General features: G+C 47.5%; 1 protein-coding gene across 1 annotated transcript; it reads right to left on the bottom strand.

Annotated features, from left to right (window-relative positions):
* Nucleotides 1-986: 986 nt before the first annotated feature.
* Nucleotides 987-12,551, bottom strand: TESMIN (testis expressed metallothionein like protein). Its single transcript, XM_007171113.1, has 5 exons — nt 12,072-12,551; nt 8,119-8,277; nt 5,897-6,017; nt 3,957-4,033; nt 987-1,082 (listed from the first exon to the last, which is right to left on the bottom strand). Exons 1-5 carry the CDS (start codon nt 12,549-12,551, stop codon nt 987-989), a joined length of 933 nt encoding a protein of 310 aa, XP_007171175.1.
* Nucleotides 12,552-14,986: the final 2,435 nt, after the last annotated feature.

The raw sequence follows: 14,986 nt of genomic DNA, 5'->3' as shown, positions 1-14,986 counted from the left end.
CCAACAGCTAAGACCAAAGCAGCAGCAAATCACGTGAGCAACCGACACTCTTCAGCGAGGACGCAGAGGTGAAGTGTTGGCTGAATCCCAGCAAGTCTCCAGAACTCCACCTAAGCCTCTCACGCCGCCCCGGACAACTCTCCTCACACTCACCAGCGCCACAGTGAAGATGTGCCTGATGGCAGACACTTCAGGAGCCCGGAGGCTCTAGAGGCTACAGTCTACGTTTCCTGAACTGCCTGCCCTGATTTCTTTCGGGTCCTCTGATGTACATCTGCATTAGGCTGCGTGCCCCCAAACTTCGGAAGGCAGGAAGAGACTGATCTCCATCACCAACTAAAGGGTTCCACGAACAGAAAGGGCTGCCCCGTCTACTAACAGCGCATGAATGTTACTCGTTAACTCGACAAAGAGTTTCGACCAGCTTGGTGAGTTTAATTAGTTACAATTATAGACATGACTTTAAAATGGCAAGACGAGGCCCCAGATAAGTGCAGCCACGTCCTCCTGGAGACCGTGTGCCTCGGCCCCTGCCATTGAACGTGAACTGACCGAACAGGGAAGGCAGCGGGCAGAGGCGGCCATAAAGGCACATAAAGACTGCCATCGACATTAGTGACATTAAGTGACTGCCACACCATTACTTATATTGATGACAGCAAAAAAGAAACAGAGCAGCTAAGTTTAAATCAATGTGAACTCAAGACAGAGCTAGGAAGGGCAGCAAGCCTCTGAAACACTGACAGCGGACGGTGGACGGAGAGTGGAAGCCAATGGAGGCCACAGACCAGTCTTTCCAGCAACCCCAAACCAGACACGCGCAGCAACACTCTTAGTGCACTGCTGAATATAAACATCATATTTTAGAAGTCATGAAGGTTTGCAGGTAAAGCTAATTTTAAAATTCAGCAAAAAAATCACAAATGTACCCAAGAGCCTCTTAAACTCTTACATTAAAGTAAGTGACAATTGATTGCTTTTAATCCTTACCCAGCCAAAGTTATTTTTGGTGGTCCCGGAAGAGTTGATCCCAAAGGGAAAGCAGACCCGTTGATTACGGATGGTAAGGCTCCGTTATCAAGCTGTGTAAAGTCAAAGGCAAGCATAATTTGAATTAGTATACATTTTGAAAGTTTATTCCCATCAGCCCCTAGGTACAGATAAAAATGATTCTTTTTCTTCTGGAGGTTTACATCACAATCCCTTTACATTCATCCAGGCCTTATTACCACCATGATTCTGCTAACACCTGAGCAGGTTCCGGCCGAGGCTCTTCAGCAGAAGTGGGAGGAGCCCAGCGCAGTCATCTCACCCCACCTGACCACAGGATGCCCTGGGGTGAGAAAGCCCTGACTGTGGACAGAGACGGAAATGGGCTATGGATTCTGGGCCAGGCCATCCACAAGCTGGCAAGCAGTACACACAGCTGTCAGTTGGCTGGCCGGCGATATTGCAACGGGCATCTTTTTCATTTTGATGAACTACAAATTGTGAAATAAATTCAACTACAAATTTCTGTAAGCTAAAAATGTTCTTTAATTATTATTATATTCTTAGTACAACACAAGAGATCTTGACATCTGAAGTCTCATTGGCAACCATTACTTTTTCATCTAGTCATAAAAAATTTTGTAGTCAATTTTAACAAATTCAAAAGCAATGTCATAATCTCTGCATTATCCATGTCCTTTGCTTTCTCCGTTCTCATTTTCCTTTATATTATCCATTAGCATGGCTCACAGGGAAAGGAAAGGGTAGCAAAATCAACACTGACCTAATTTTCTTCTTATCAGAATCTTGAAGAAACTTAAAGTGTTGAATGAATTTAGGTTTTGAGATTATTTGTATATATCACAGTTAAACATCCTATCCTTGTCCCTTCCTCCCTGAAAACTTGAAATTTAAAAATAAGCTTTATTTAAGAAGCATAGTCTTGGAATTCCCTGGCGGTCCAGTGCTTAGGACTCTGCGCTTTCACTGCCGAGGGCCCGGGTTCAGTCCCTGGTTGGGGAACTAAGATCCCACAAGCCGTGAGGCCAAAAAAAAAGAAAGAAAGAAAGAAAGAAAGAAAAAGCATCATCTTGGAAAAACACATTTTATTCATCTTCCTTCTTTTCTCTCTTCTGCCTCTTTTTAAATTGTGTGTAATCCCCGCTGGGGCCTGAAGACACTGAGAAACCACTCTGGGTCCAACTCCTTCATTACAAATCCGCCCCTCACCCCAAACCCCGAGTCCCACGGAGGAGTCACCCCCAGGACCCGCCCTCTTGGGTCTGGCCGAGAGCTGGGGGGCTCTGCTCTCCTCTCACTCACTTTACTGGAGGGAAGTGTTCACAGGTTACTGCAACTGTTTCCTTTGCAGTCACCCAGACACCTAATTATTGGGCCAACATCTCCAGGTGGCAGTCCAAAGTTTTGCATTCTTTTGAAGAAAGGATTTCACAGTTCTCGGGGTTGAGACAATTCTTTGCATAAACCAGATACAATTGCTCTTTTTCTCCTTTGCTTATTTTGCCCCAAAGTAAAGCAGAGAAAGAGAGATGTCTTTTCAGTACTACATAGGTGGTAAATCTAGGGCAGCTTTATGCTAGAATCCATGACTTTCCTCGGCAATGTCGAACTGCCTAGGATGGAAGAAATAAACCCTAAGAGGGTGCTTCCCTGTCACGCCACCTGGGGATCTTGCTAAAATGCAGATTCTGTGTCAGTGAGTCTGGGCTGGAGCCCGAGATCCTGCATTTCTAACAAGCTTCCTGGTGATGCCCATGCTCCTGGCCCACACACCGCACGCACTTTGAGTAGCAAAGGGCTGAAGAATATACAGAATTGGGGTTTGGCAAGGAAGCCAGGGGTTCTAGGGTTGCAGCAAATGCGTTGCTAAAATAATTACCCCAAGGTCCACACTGGATAAGAGGTCAGGGGGAGCCAAAATGAGATCGGTCTAAACACAGACAAGGAAAAGAGGGGAGGAGCAGAAAGAGGGAGACTATGGTCCAAAGGGGCCTTTCAGTGCATGAGCTCAGCGGTAGAAAAGCAAGTCCAGCGTGTGTCTTGCTGACTGGGGCTGAAACCATTAGCAAAACAAGGCCGGTGGTGTGGAGGAGGCCAGGAGGTAGAGGCCTACGTGCAGCATCAACAGAGACTTGCATCAGGCACTCACAGCATCAGGCTGACACTCATCTCCGGCCCTGATTAACTCCTCGCCCCTCCTGGCTGATGGATCATTCGAGAAGTATTTATTTACTCACTCAGCAAATATTTCACTCTATTTATACCCACTGCCTCAGAGATCTCCTCTAGTCTCGTGGCTTTAAATGCCACCTCTGCGCAATGAGCCACCGCAACGAGAAGCACGCACACCGCAGCGAAGAGTAGCCCCTGCTCGCCGCAACTAGAGAAAGCCCGCGTGCAGCAACAAAGACCCAACGCAGCCAAAATAAATAATAAATACATTAATTAATTAAAAAAAATACAACCCTAGACTGTCAAAACTGAAAAATTAAAAAAAAAACAAGACTTAAGGAAAAGAGCACATTTTTCTTATAATTGTATTTAATCTATGCATATTATGGTGTAATCATAAAAGCGTTTTAAACTTTTAAAGAGCATTTCCCTAACACTGAGGAAGGTGAGAGAGATTCTAGACCATGTGGGTGGTGTATGCTAATGGGTGACAGGACCGCAAAGGACACGTTCAGCAAATGAGGCAGAACCAGGGTTCAGAGGCTATAGGAAAGGGCCGGGCAGTCTCACAGGGCTGGCAGAGAATGGGGTCTCAGACTCACTCCACTACTCCCAGTGTCTGACCCAGTAGTGAAGGTATTGAATACTTGGTTTCACTGCTGATTGTAAAACGGAGGATAAATTATATTTTCCGAGTAATAAAAACTTCGACCATCGATATTTCAAGAGACAATAATGCCCTATTGTATTTTTTTATTAAAGCAATGACTCACTTGTTGTGTAATGAGATTTAAATTTGCTGGTACTGGCAAAAATCTTCCTACTAAAGTAGTCATAGGTTTAGGGACATCTGTAAGGAAGACAATTACAATTAATTGATAGCATATATTGTTCCTCTTCCACTTGCACATGGAAGAAAGTACAAAAATGATCATGTATCCTGAGTTTAGCATGTGCAAAGTCATTGACACTTATCTAGATCCTATTTATGTTTTCTATAAAACCTTTCTGGTCAATGTTTTTGGGTTTTTTTGTGTTGTTTTTACTTATTACACCCTTTTTCTCTGTCATAATGCTCCTTCACTCGACCCTCCAGGGATAGCTATGCTAAAAATGTTGTCAGTGCCCAGGTTCCCAAACTGTGCGCTAAGGTGCCCTCCTGTGTTGCCCCAAACTCTCCAGGGACGCACTAGATGTGTCACATTTTCAGGGAGAGCGCAGCACCGTCTGCAGGATGCCACATGAACTACTTTCAATTTACCTCCACTCTTCTTCAAATGGTTACTAACTAATCAGGATGTAAATACTTATTAGGCTACTGGGACCAAACTACTTAAGACTGGAACCGATAGGTATTTCTTTGGCTTCAGGGTGCCGTGAAAAACATCCCTGAGACGCTAAGGTCCCTGTGAAACTCTATGTTTGAGTCAAAGCGGCCGGAGAAATGTGTCTTCGTCTCCTGATTGCCCACCAGCCGAACACATCTCCTGCTCCAGGCCTGTGCATCCTTTGAGTGATGTTACCTTGAGACTTCGGTAACAGAATGCACTTATGTTATGGTGATATTTCATGTGTACACAGCAAAACAAAGGAGACTGGGCTGGAGGGGGGGCGGTTATGATGACATGACAAGGAAATAGACTTGGAGAGCATTACGTAAATCTTCCTTCTGTGGGTGATCTAAAGGCATTAGGATTTTGTCGTGTTCCAGAAGGAAGGGAATTAGGAAAGAACCCTTCTCTGCCTGTAGAGCAGCAGATGCAGCTCTGACCCACAGGGAGCGGAGCCGGAAAAGCCATGGCTGGTGTGCAGCAAAGTGCTCCTGACGGCGCTTTGCATCATAGAAAAGTAAATGTCTTAAAGGCACGTTACCTGTCCTATCCCTGGATAAAGAGACTACCAGGATGGAATGGGAGTCACACTCTTTCTTTTTGCCCTGGGCTCCAAAGACCCGTTGAAATGACATTTGGATGTAATACTGATTTAAATTATTGACAAGGTCCGTGAATCATCTGATAATGAGAGGCTCTGGTTAGGCCAAGCTTTAGAGTAACACGATGATGTATACAGCGCACATGGGTGCCCAGTTTTCAAGTGTCAGTGTCTAACCCTTGTAAACACAATCCTAAAACTGTGTCATTTGGCCTTTCTTTAATCATTCCTAAGTCATTTGATGGTAATCAAGTACTTATAGATCGTTTATTACTATCGCACCAGTTTAAAGAAGTTTCTGAGTAAATGAATGGCAGATAAATCAGCATTTGATATAGTCATTTCAGAACTCATGGTGATTAAAGCAGAGTGGCAGTTCTCACTGACTACATGAAAACGTTTACATTAAAACGTATGCAGTCTTTACCGCATCTGAACAGTCAACCCGCCGCCCAATCTGCGAAAGCTTGATGTTTCCACCCAGGTACCTCTAGCCACAGCACTCATGGGTACAAGTAGTCACCTGGTAGGATCACAAAGCTCTCTGCAACTAGCAGAAGGAGAGGACAGCTATCCAAGAATTTGAGATTGTCAGTACAATGTACATAAATTAATCTCTAAAGATATTTTTTTCTATTCTTAGCTCACTCATATGGGCTATGGGAATTGCCAAATTGCCTCACTGCCAATTTCACTTTTACTCTCTATACAAAGCCAAACATAGTCACTTACCAACTTCCATGTGATATATGACATATTTTTCTATTAATTTACTTTGTACCTGACTGTAGATAATTATTTTGGTCTTGATACTGAGGAACCAAATGAAGTGCTTTTAGTTCTCTTGTGCCACAATTGTCTATATACAGCATTTGTGTACCCCCTTTCAACTGACATATCACCTAAAATGAAAAATAATGATCAGGTTTCATTTTTCAAAAGATATCCAGTAATATGAACCTAAGTAAACTTAAATCTGAGAACACAGTTTTAATCCAGAATTTAAGTTTTCATGGAGAGCGGTAAACTATAGACATGTTCGCAGTTTCCTACTCTGCAATAACGTGCTCTCTGGAGGCACCACAGGGCAAAACCCCTGGGAAATGTCTTGTGAGATGTGCTTAGTGTGTTAAGAGAAGTTCCTGCTCACGCCTTTCTCTGCGGGTGTCTGGCCCTTGAGGTTTAGGGTAGGGAACAGGTGACTGTGAGCCCGAGCTTCCGTCACCTGGCCACGTACTCCGTGGTCATGGTAAATGGAGAGGTGTGCCGATCCAGCCCCGGCCCCATTCAGGTCCAGTGAACTATAGGAGGGACTTTGCCCCCCGACTCCATCGTTGTAGCTGACCAGATACTTAGAATAATCGTCAATTTTACGGCAGTTGTTCTTTCCTGCCACATGCACATGTTATTATTTAACATGTAGGGTGTTTTTAAAATACCCACTTATTTCATTTCCTACAAGTGCAGTTTAGAAAGGTTAATCCAAGAACCGGAAAATTCTAAGAAGCCATGGCAATCTTTATGGGCCTGACTAGCACCCTAAGATCACTTAGTTGGGTTCCGACCATAAATAAATCCTCAGTGAGCCGGGTGAGTTGGTCAGTCAACCACACCAGTCAGCCCTGTCCGTGGCAATGTAGCTTGAACATGAAGGTAGGAGAAGTCACTGTTTCTGCTTGCACACAGCTTCTAATTCTGATGGTAAAACCACAGATACCCAGAGAAGCTATGGCTTCTGCTGTTAGGTTGCCTTTGGGTTTCCTAGACAGGAAAACCCAAGTAACCATAAAGGATCAATGTTACCAAAATAACACACATAGAGCCTACGTTAATGAGGTGCTGATCACTGGGTCAAACCTTCAGATCATCCTGACATTGGATAAGAGGCCAGCATTCATGTTTGATTGGAATTTTATTTGTATTTAGAGGATAAAGTTATAGCCACAGACACACAGGTGCACAAACTGGGGGGAAAGGCTGAGAGTGGACTTTCCAGGCCTCTGCCTATTGCACAATTCTGGGCTCTGCCCTGTCCCTCCTGGGAGCGTTCTAACATTACTCAGGAGGCTGGTGTAATTGGAAGAGCTCTCATCCTACTCACCTGCTCCAGGTGTCCTGGAAAAGCTCTGCTCTCAGAACCCATGGGCCTGAGGAGAACCATGGACAGAGGAGAGTACTGCCGTATGCCACAGCTAAGCCAAAGTTCATGATGAGCTCATTTTCAAGTATTTTCTAGTTAAAGTAAATGCCTTAGGGCTAAGGCCTCCTTTATCGGAATAAAGAGCTGCTGGGGGGACGGCAAATGTTGGTTCTCCGGATTCTGCTAAAAGACTGCTTGGGGCTGGATTCCCTAGCTCCCCTCACTTCCCAGTCCTCACCACACCAAGACCTGGAGTCCTCAACGTACCACTTACAAGAAGACTATGTAACATCTCTGTTTTCTTATCCATAAAATGTAGATAAAAACAATGCGTACCCTACAGAGTTGATAGAGGATTAAATGAAATTACAAACCTGCAAAAATATCGCGTAAACCACAAATGTTACTGATTACCTATCTTACATGCGTGTTAGTTAGTATTAGGAATTTGGCGGCAGGCAGGAGGGAAAGCAGCCTCTGTGCTGCAGCCACAGAACTGGAGCTTCACCATCCCAGCAACACGCCAAACCATGCAGCTCAGCCAGCTGCCCCGTTCCTGGGCCAACCCCGGGTCTGCATGGACTGACGTGACTTATGGCTTCTCTCCTTAACAAAGAGAGCGGTGTCCTATTTGTTTGATTTGCTAAGATCAAGTAGAAATGAGAATCTTAGACGTGACAGAAGCATTAGAAAGGCTCTAATTATATCCCTCTTTTCATAGATAAGACAACCAAAAATGCTGATATGACAAGTAAACAGAATGATAAATAATGACTGAAAATATATTACTGTTGACTTAGTAACGGTAAGGGTCAAACATTTAGTATAATGTTAGTCAGACACATTTTCTTTGGCATAATTACCATTGGGTTAGAGTCTTTCTTATGAGAGCAGCCAAAGGCATCCTCTGCTTCTTGTGATGTTGGGAACTTGCAACAGGACTCCTGGGCCAGAGGGTTCTGAAAAGTTGCTTCCTCCAGATTGTTACTTGTGATAGTACCACCTGCTTCCTTGATTTCAACCTAAAAAAGCAAACGTTATTTTAGAAATCACATTTTGGACATTGTACTTTACAGTTGCATAATACAGAAAATTCTTTGTAGAAGTTACATTTTTAAAGTAAAGAGCACCCTTACTCTTAGTGTCCTCTCTTCCCGACTATTATTCTCTCTCTGGGGCAGCAAGATGGGGTGACAAGTCCTCTGCCCAGCTTCACTGGGAATCAAGGACCCCGAGGACAAGGGCCATCTGCCCACAAGGTGTGGAGATGTGATTTTGATGTGGCCCTCTTGCTGCTTCAAAAACACAGTATAGGGCTTCCCTGGTGGCGCAGTGGTTGGGAATCTGCCTGCCAGTGCAGGGGACACGGGTTCGAGCCCTGGTCTGGGAAGATCCTACATGCCGCGGAGCAGCTGGGCCCGTGAGCCACAACTACTGAGCCTGCGCATCTGGAGCCTGTGCTCTGCAACAAGAGAGGCCGCGACGGTGAGGGGCCCACGCACCGTGATGAAGAGTGGCCCCTGCTTGCCACAACTGGAGAAGGCCCTCGCACAGAAACGAAGACCCAACACAGCCATAAAAATAAATTAATTAAAAAAAAACAAACCACAGTATAAGTAACTTGAGAAGATTCTGCAGTTGGTCAGCTGCCCCTTGAGCTCCTCGACAGCCCCCTACTCCAAAGGAGCTGGCTGCCTCGTGGGACCTTCCTTAAAACCGTGTGAAATGCTGCTCCTTTATCGCCACTTTCAGAGCACACTCATTAGGCTGTATTAATGTTCTAGTCTATCGTTTGGCTTTTTCATCAAGAAGCCTGACATCCTTGCTGATGTTTTAGTAATATTTATATTGTAGCTTAAAATGTATTTAGAGTAATGTTTATAATTAAATAGTAGAGCTTCCCTAACTGAATGGTAGGACAATAATTAACATGAAAACAGTGAGGGTAGGGAATAACTGCCAACTTTAACTTTGTTTTTAAGCTATCCTCTGCAACGACTCAGTGACACACCAGCAAAATTACCAAATTTAGGGAGAGACACCAATGATGTCACTGAAAATCAACAGAATTTAAAAAACTAAAAAGTCTCGATGATTAAAAAAAATAATAACCATTAGATTTAAGTGTTTTAAAATCAGGGTGCTTCTTTTTTTTTTTTTTTTTTTTTAATATTTATTTATTTATTTATTTATGGCTGTGTTGGGTCCTCGCCCCTGTGCGAGGGCCCCCTCCAGCCGCGGCAAGCGGGGGCCACCCCCCATCGCGGTGCGCGGGCCCCTCACCACCGCGGGCCCCCCCGCCGCGGAGCACAGGCTCCAGACGCGCAGGCCCAGCAACTGTGGCTCACGGGCCCAGCCGCTCCGCGGCACGCGAGATCCCCCCAGACCAGGGCCCGAACCCGCGCCCCCCGCACCGGCAGGCGGACTCCCAACCACTGCGCCACCAGGGAAGCCCAGGGTGCTTCTTTTTAAGATTTGATAATGTGCGGAGGATTGGGAAGCTTCAGTCGACCTACACTCACATCATCTCTCCCCCTCCTTAACCTCCACCTGCCCAGACTGCCTATTAGAGAGTACAGGTGAGTTTCCCCAGAGGCCAGGAGGCAGGTCATAAAGTCCTTCAAAGAAGATGGTGATTCTATGGTAACATTCTGAAGATCTCATATAAAATCACAGCACAGACAACTATCTTTCAAAGTGTGGGTGTTGACTCCAAACTTGGAGATCGTCTAACTTAAAATCTGGGATCTAAACAATTAATAGTTTTCATGGACTGCCAAATCCCTTAGCACAGCAGACTAGCATCTAGGTATAAATCTTTCAAAAGACAGAGGAAAATTTAGCTATATTTCAAGTTATAACTTTATTTAGATATTTCAAATTTTATAGAAATGTAGAAAGTTTTCAATTTTCTTCTGCTTTCTGCTTTGGGGAATTTGTCATGTACACATCATCAAAGTTTATTTTTATTTTTAAAAATTATTTATTTATTTATTTATTTTGGCTGTGCCGGGTCTTAGTTGCGGCATGCGGGATCTTTGTTGCGGCGTTGGAACTCTTAGTTTCGGCAGGCATGTGAGATCTAGTTCCCCAAGCATGGATGGAACCCAGGCCCCCTGCATTGGGAGCACGGAGTCTCACCCACTGGACCACCAGGGAAGTCCCACATCATCAAAGTTTAGATTTAACTTACCTCCCTGTAATTAACAAATACTTATTCAGTAAATATATCAATTCCTCAGCCCCATGCAACTGATATCTGAACTACTTACAGTATAGTAAAATCCTATTTTTACAGAATAAACAGAGGTCAATATGTGGGAATGAATTTCTAGAAAAAGGAAATTAGCAATTGATCCTGAATATTTACTGAAAAATAATTCCACTCTGTTTAAAAGACAAACATGTCCATGCTAAATCTTTTTCATTTTATTAATGAATTAGGAAATTGTCAATAAAAATTCAAAAAACAAAAGAAATATCATCCAAATAGTCTCTATTTTGTTAAAATTGAATTACATTTAAAGAGAATTTACTATTTTAACGTGAGCTAGTTCCTTTCCTGCTCTGGTGAATGCTCACTGAGTCCCCTTGGTACAGGAAGGGAGCCGTGCTAGGACCAACAGGCAAAAGGTGCTGGGACACACGTTTGGTCTGGTAGCAAAATGGAGTGTCTGACATTTCAAGCCATCTGAAAAAGATTCCGAGGAAGACCTCTGCACCAGCTGAAGGCTGGTGGGACTAGGTGTGCTCTGTGGTTTCTCTAGGCCTCAGCCTCTCCTCCCCACCTTTCCTGTGCACTAAGGAGCAGTGATTATGCTAAAAGAACACCAGAAAACAGAAATCTAAGCTCCTGCTGCTATGGCTTATGATATGCAAACAAAGTCAGGCTCCAGCCGTCTCAACACCAATTCAAAACTGTTCCACAGAAGCTTAATTTATGACTTACTAAAATGATTTAACAGCTGAGTAATCTAGTTTTCCAAACTAGATCCTTTTGGGGGGCCAGTACACATTTCCTTAGATCCTTTTGGGGGGCCAGTACACATTTCCTTACAGATCCTTTGTTTCCTTTAAAAACTGATTTGTTTAGCTTCAGCAAGAACAGAGCAGAAAAGGGGGGCTTCCCTGGTGGCGCAGTGGTTGAGAATCTGCCTGCCAATGCAGGGGACACGGGTTCGAGCCGTGGTCTGGGAAGATCCCACATGCCACGGAGCGACTGGGCCCGTGAGCCACAACTACTGAGCCTGCGCGTCTGGAGCCTGTGCTCCGCAACAAGAGAGGCCGCGACAGTGAGAGGCCCGCGCACCGCGATGAAGAGTGGTCCCCACTTGCCGCAACTAGAGAAAGCCCTCACACAGAAACGAAGACCCAACACAGCCATAAATAAATAAACAAATAAATAAAAGAACGTGAATTTCTTTAAAAAAAAAAAAACTTTCTAGGGACTTCCCTGGTGGTCCAGTGGTTAGGGCTGTGTGCTTGCGCTGTAGTTGGATCCCTGGCTGCAGAGCTAAGCTCCCACACGCCTGGCGGGGGGGGGGGAAAAAATCTACTTGTTTCCCTCCTCTTTTGTTGTATGATCTCTGCCGGGTTAGGCCAGGTTTGAACCAGGGACCGAGGACCTAATTCACCTTCAGGTAGAACGGCTTGGCTGGGTGATGCATCTCGCGTTTAGCAAGGGATGCGCCCTGTTGGGGATGAGTGAATCCCATCAGGGATGCGACTGACACGAGAACGATCCTGGTGGAAGCAGGAAGTCTCCCGTCTCCACTAGGGCAGGGGCGCGGGGGGTACTGTGCGACGTGGGTCTTACTGGAATCACGGGGACGCCGGGGTGGGCGGCTCCTTCCTGGGCCCAGGCGCCGGGGGGCCCGACGGCAGGACTCATGTGCGGGGTCGGCAGGGAGGACAGGAAGTGGAGGTCGTAGGCCTGCGGCTGCCAGGCGGCGGCGGGAAGAACGGCGTCTTCCAGGGGACTGAGCTCGGGGAGACTCGCGAACTCCCCGAGCGTTTCCTCATCTCCGTCCTCATCCACCAGCCGCTCCACTTTGACGTGGCTCCTGCAGTCCCCGCCGAGCGGGCCGTTAAAGGCGGGCAGCAGGGGCTCTCTGGGGTCCGCGGAGCCCAGGTACGCGTCGTTGAAGACGTGGAACTCGTCTGCCTCGTGCTTCACCGGCACCGGGGCTTTCAGGGGAAGGTTTTCAGGAACAAACTCACTCTCGGCGCTGAAAAGGTCCATCACCATCTCGTCTTCGGGGCTGGACATGCCGCCCAGCAGAGGGGCCTCTTCCATGTCCACTAGGGGCCCCCGGGCCCGGGCATCGCCCCGCACCCGGCGCGAGGGGGATCCGGCGGGAACCGCGCACCTGCAACGACGCGGCCCAGTCAGGCGGCGGCCCCCCACCCGCCCCGGCCGCCGACCCGGGGGGCCCGCCGCTCCCGAGGGGCCGGCCTAGGGGGCCCAACCCCCCCACACCCCGGCGAGGCCGACCGGACAAGGGGCCCTGCTGGCCCGACCGGCCGACTGGGGCTGAAAGGGGCGGGGGTCCGTCATTCCCGAGGGGCAGACCTGGAGGTCCCGCCGCCCCTGACGGGGACGACTGGAGAGGGGGTCCCGCCGCCCCCCTCGAGGCTGACTAGGGGGCCCACCGTACCCCTCCCCTCTGCAGACCCGAGGTCGGGCCTGGGACCGCGGGGAAACCCGACGGCGGCCGGGGTCTCAGGCACCGGAGGGGCGCCGAGTCAGGCCTCCTCAGACGGCACACCTGTGGCCCCGGGAGCTGTCAGAGCGCCGACCGCGGGGGCGGGGCCGAGCAACTGGCGGTTGGGGAGGAGGCGGGGCCACGGACTGGGGCAGGGCCAGGGGCTCGCGGAGGCGGGGCTCGCGGAGGCGGGCGGGGCCAGGGCGAGGCGGAGGCGGGGCGCGTGAGGCGGGGTCAGAGGTTGGGAGGGGTTGGGGGTGATGCGAAGGCGGGGCGCAGAAGTGAGTGGGGGCATGGGCGGGTCCCGGAAGTGTGAGGGGATAAGCAGGGATGGGGGCGGGGGAGGCGGCCCCCGTGACAGTGCTGGAGGGTGGTGGGCGGGGCGAGCTGGGCGGAGTCGGGGCCGGAGGCCAGGGACCGGCCAGTTGAGGGGAGGTGGTCAGGGAAGGACACTCCCGGGACCAGCAGCTCCAGGCTCAGGTGGGGAACCAGAAGCCCCCAGGCCAGTCTGAGGCAGCGCTGGGTGGGACTCCCTGGCTTGACCTCAGACCTTAGTCTTGACCGTGTATTTTTTCTGCCCTCGAGCTCGTCAGGACAGAGCCCGCCCCGCCACGGAGCACCGCGGGTGGGTGGAGGGCCAGGGATCGGCACATGCAAGTTCCCAACCTAGCGTGCACTTCAGGTCCTTGGTGCTGGAGCTTGGGAGGAAGACTAGGCGTCTCTTGTCAATGTGACTCCACGCTTTCACTGCCAAGGCCCAGGGTTCAATCCCCGGGTTCAGTCCCTGGTTGGGGAGCTAAGATCCCTCAAGACCCTCGGCGCGGCCAAAAAAAAAAAAAAAAAAGTAAGACATTCGCTTTCTAATCTCACTGAAAAATTACGTTCCTAAAATCAAACAGTAGTAACCAAGGCACACCAGCACTGTGCACTATTTGGCTGTACACATCAGCGTTCAAGAAATCGCAAGAAAATTTTGCACAGTCGACAATCCGGAAATGTAAGGCACAGCTTTAAGTTGCTGGGACTTTCTTATCTGAAAAATTATAATGGGACATTAAAAGTTGACATTAAGGGCTTCCCTGGTGGCGCAGTGGTTGAGAATCTGCATGCTAATGCAGGGGACACGGGTTCCAGCCCTGGTCTGGGAAGATCCCACATGCCACGGAGCAACTAGGCCCGTGAGCCACAACTACTGAGCCTGCGCGTCTGGAGCCTGTGCTCCACAACAAGAGAGGCCACGATATTGAGAGGCCCGCACACCGCGATGAAGAGTGGCCCCCGCTTGCCGCAACTAGAGAAAGCCCTCGCACAGAAACGAAGACCCAGCACAGCCAAAAATAAATAAATTTAAAAAAAAAAGTTGACATTAAAAGAACATAATGTAATTAAATTCTCACTGTTGGAATTTTCCTGCCATGTGAACGACTTAAAATATATTCCCAGCCGCTAGTTCATTGCAAACATACTTGCCTTGAAATACTGTCCAGTTCTTGGAGAATTCATTTCCTGTGTGCCTATGATCTATAGGGCAGGACTCCATAGAAAGCTTTAGTGGCTTCTTCAGATTAAAATTAGGACAGCTTTTTTCTTTAGTTATACTGAATATCCTTAATTTAGGAATTTTTTTTATAGTAGGTCCTTGTTGGTTATCTGTTTTAAATATAGCAGTGGGTACATGTCAATCCCAAACTCCCAATCTATCCCTCCCCCGCACCCTTCCCCCCAGTAACCATAAATTCGTCTCTAAGTCTGAGTCTGTTTGTTTTGTAAGTAAGTTCATTTGTATCATTTTAATTTTTTTTAGATTCCACATATAAGCGATATCATATGATATTTGTCTTTCTCTGACTTACTTCACTTAGTATGATAATCTCCAGGTCCATCCATGTTGCAGCAAATGGCATTATTTCATTCTTTTTAATGGCTGTGTAATATTCCACTGTATATATGTACCACATCTTCTTTATCCATTCATCTGTCAGTGGACATTTAGGATTTTTAAACTTTATGATGGTTGGAAAGTGAT

Source organism: Balaenoptera acutorostrata, chromosome 9 (assembly GCF_949987535.1).
Source record: "Balaenoptera acutorostrata chromosome 9, mBalAcu1.1, whole genome shotgun sequence".
In the NCBI taxonomy this organism is placed as follows: domain Eukaryota; kingdom Metazoa; phylum Chordata; class Mammalia; order Artiodactyla; family Balaenopteridae; genus Balaenoptera; species Balaenoptera acutorostrata.
This window is presented reverse-complemented; position numbering and strand designations above follow the sequence as displayed.

Bases quoted from the DNA above. Each gene is read 5' to 3' on its own strand.
- TESMIN (XM_007171113.1), bottom strand. From the start codon at position 12,551: ATGGAAGAGGCCCCTCTGCTGGGCGGCATGTCCAGCCCCGAAGACGAG. The intron at 6,018-8,118 runs GTAATTATGCCA...TTTTCATTTTAG, and splicing joins AGAAAGACTCTAACCCAATG to GTGATATGTCAGTTGAAAGG. The intron at 4,034-5,896 runs GTACAAAGTAAA...TCTTCCTTACAG, and splicing joins AAATAATTATCTACAGTCAG to ATGTCCCTAAACCTATGACT.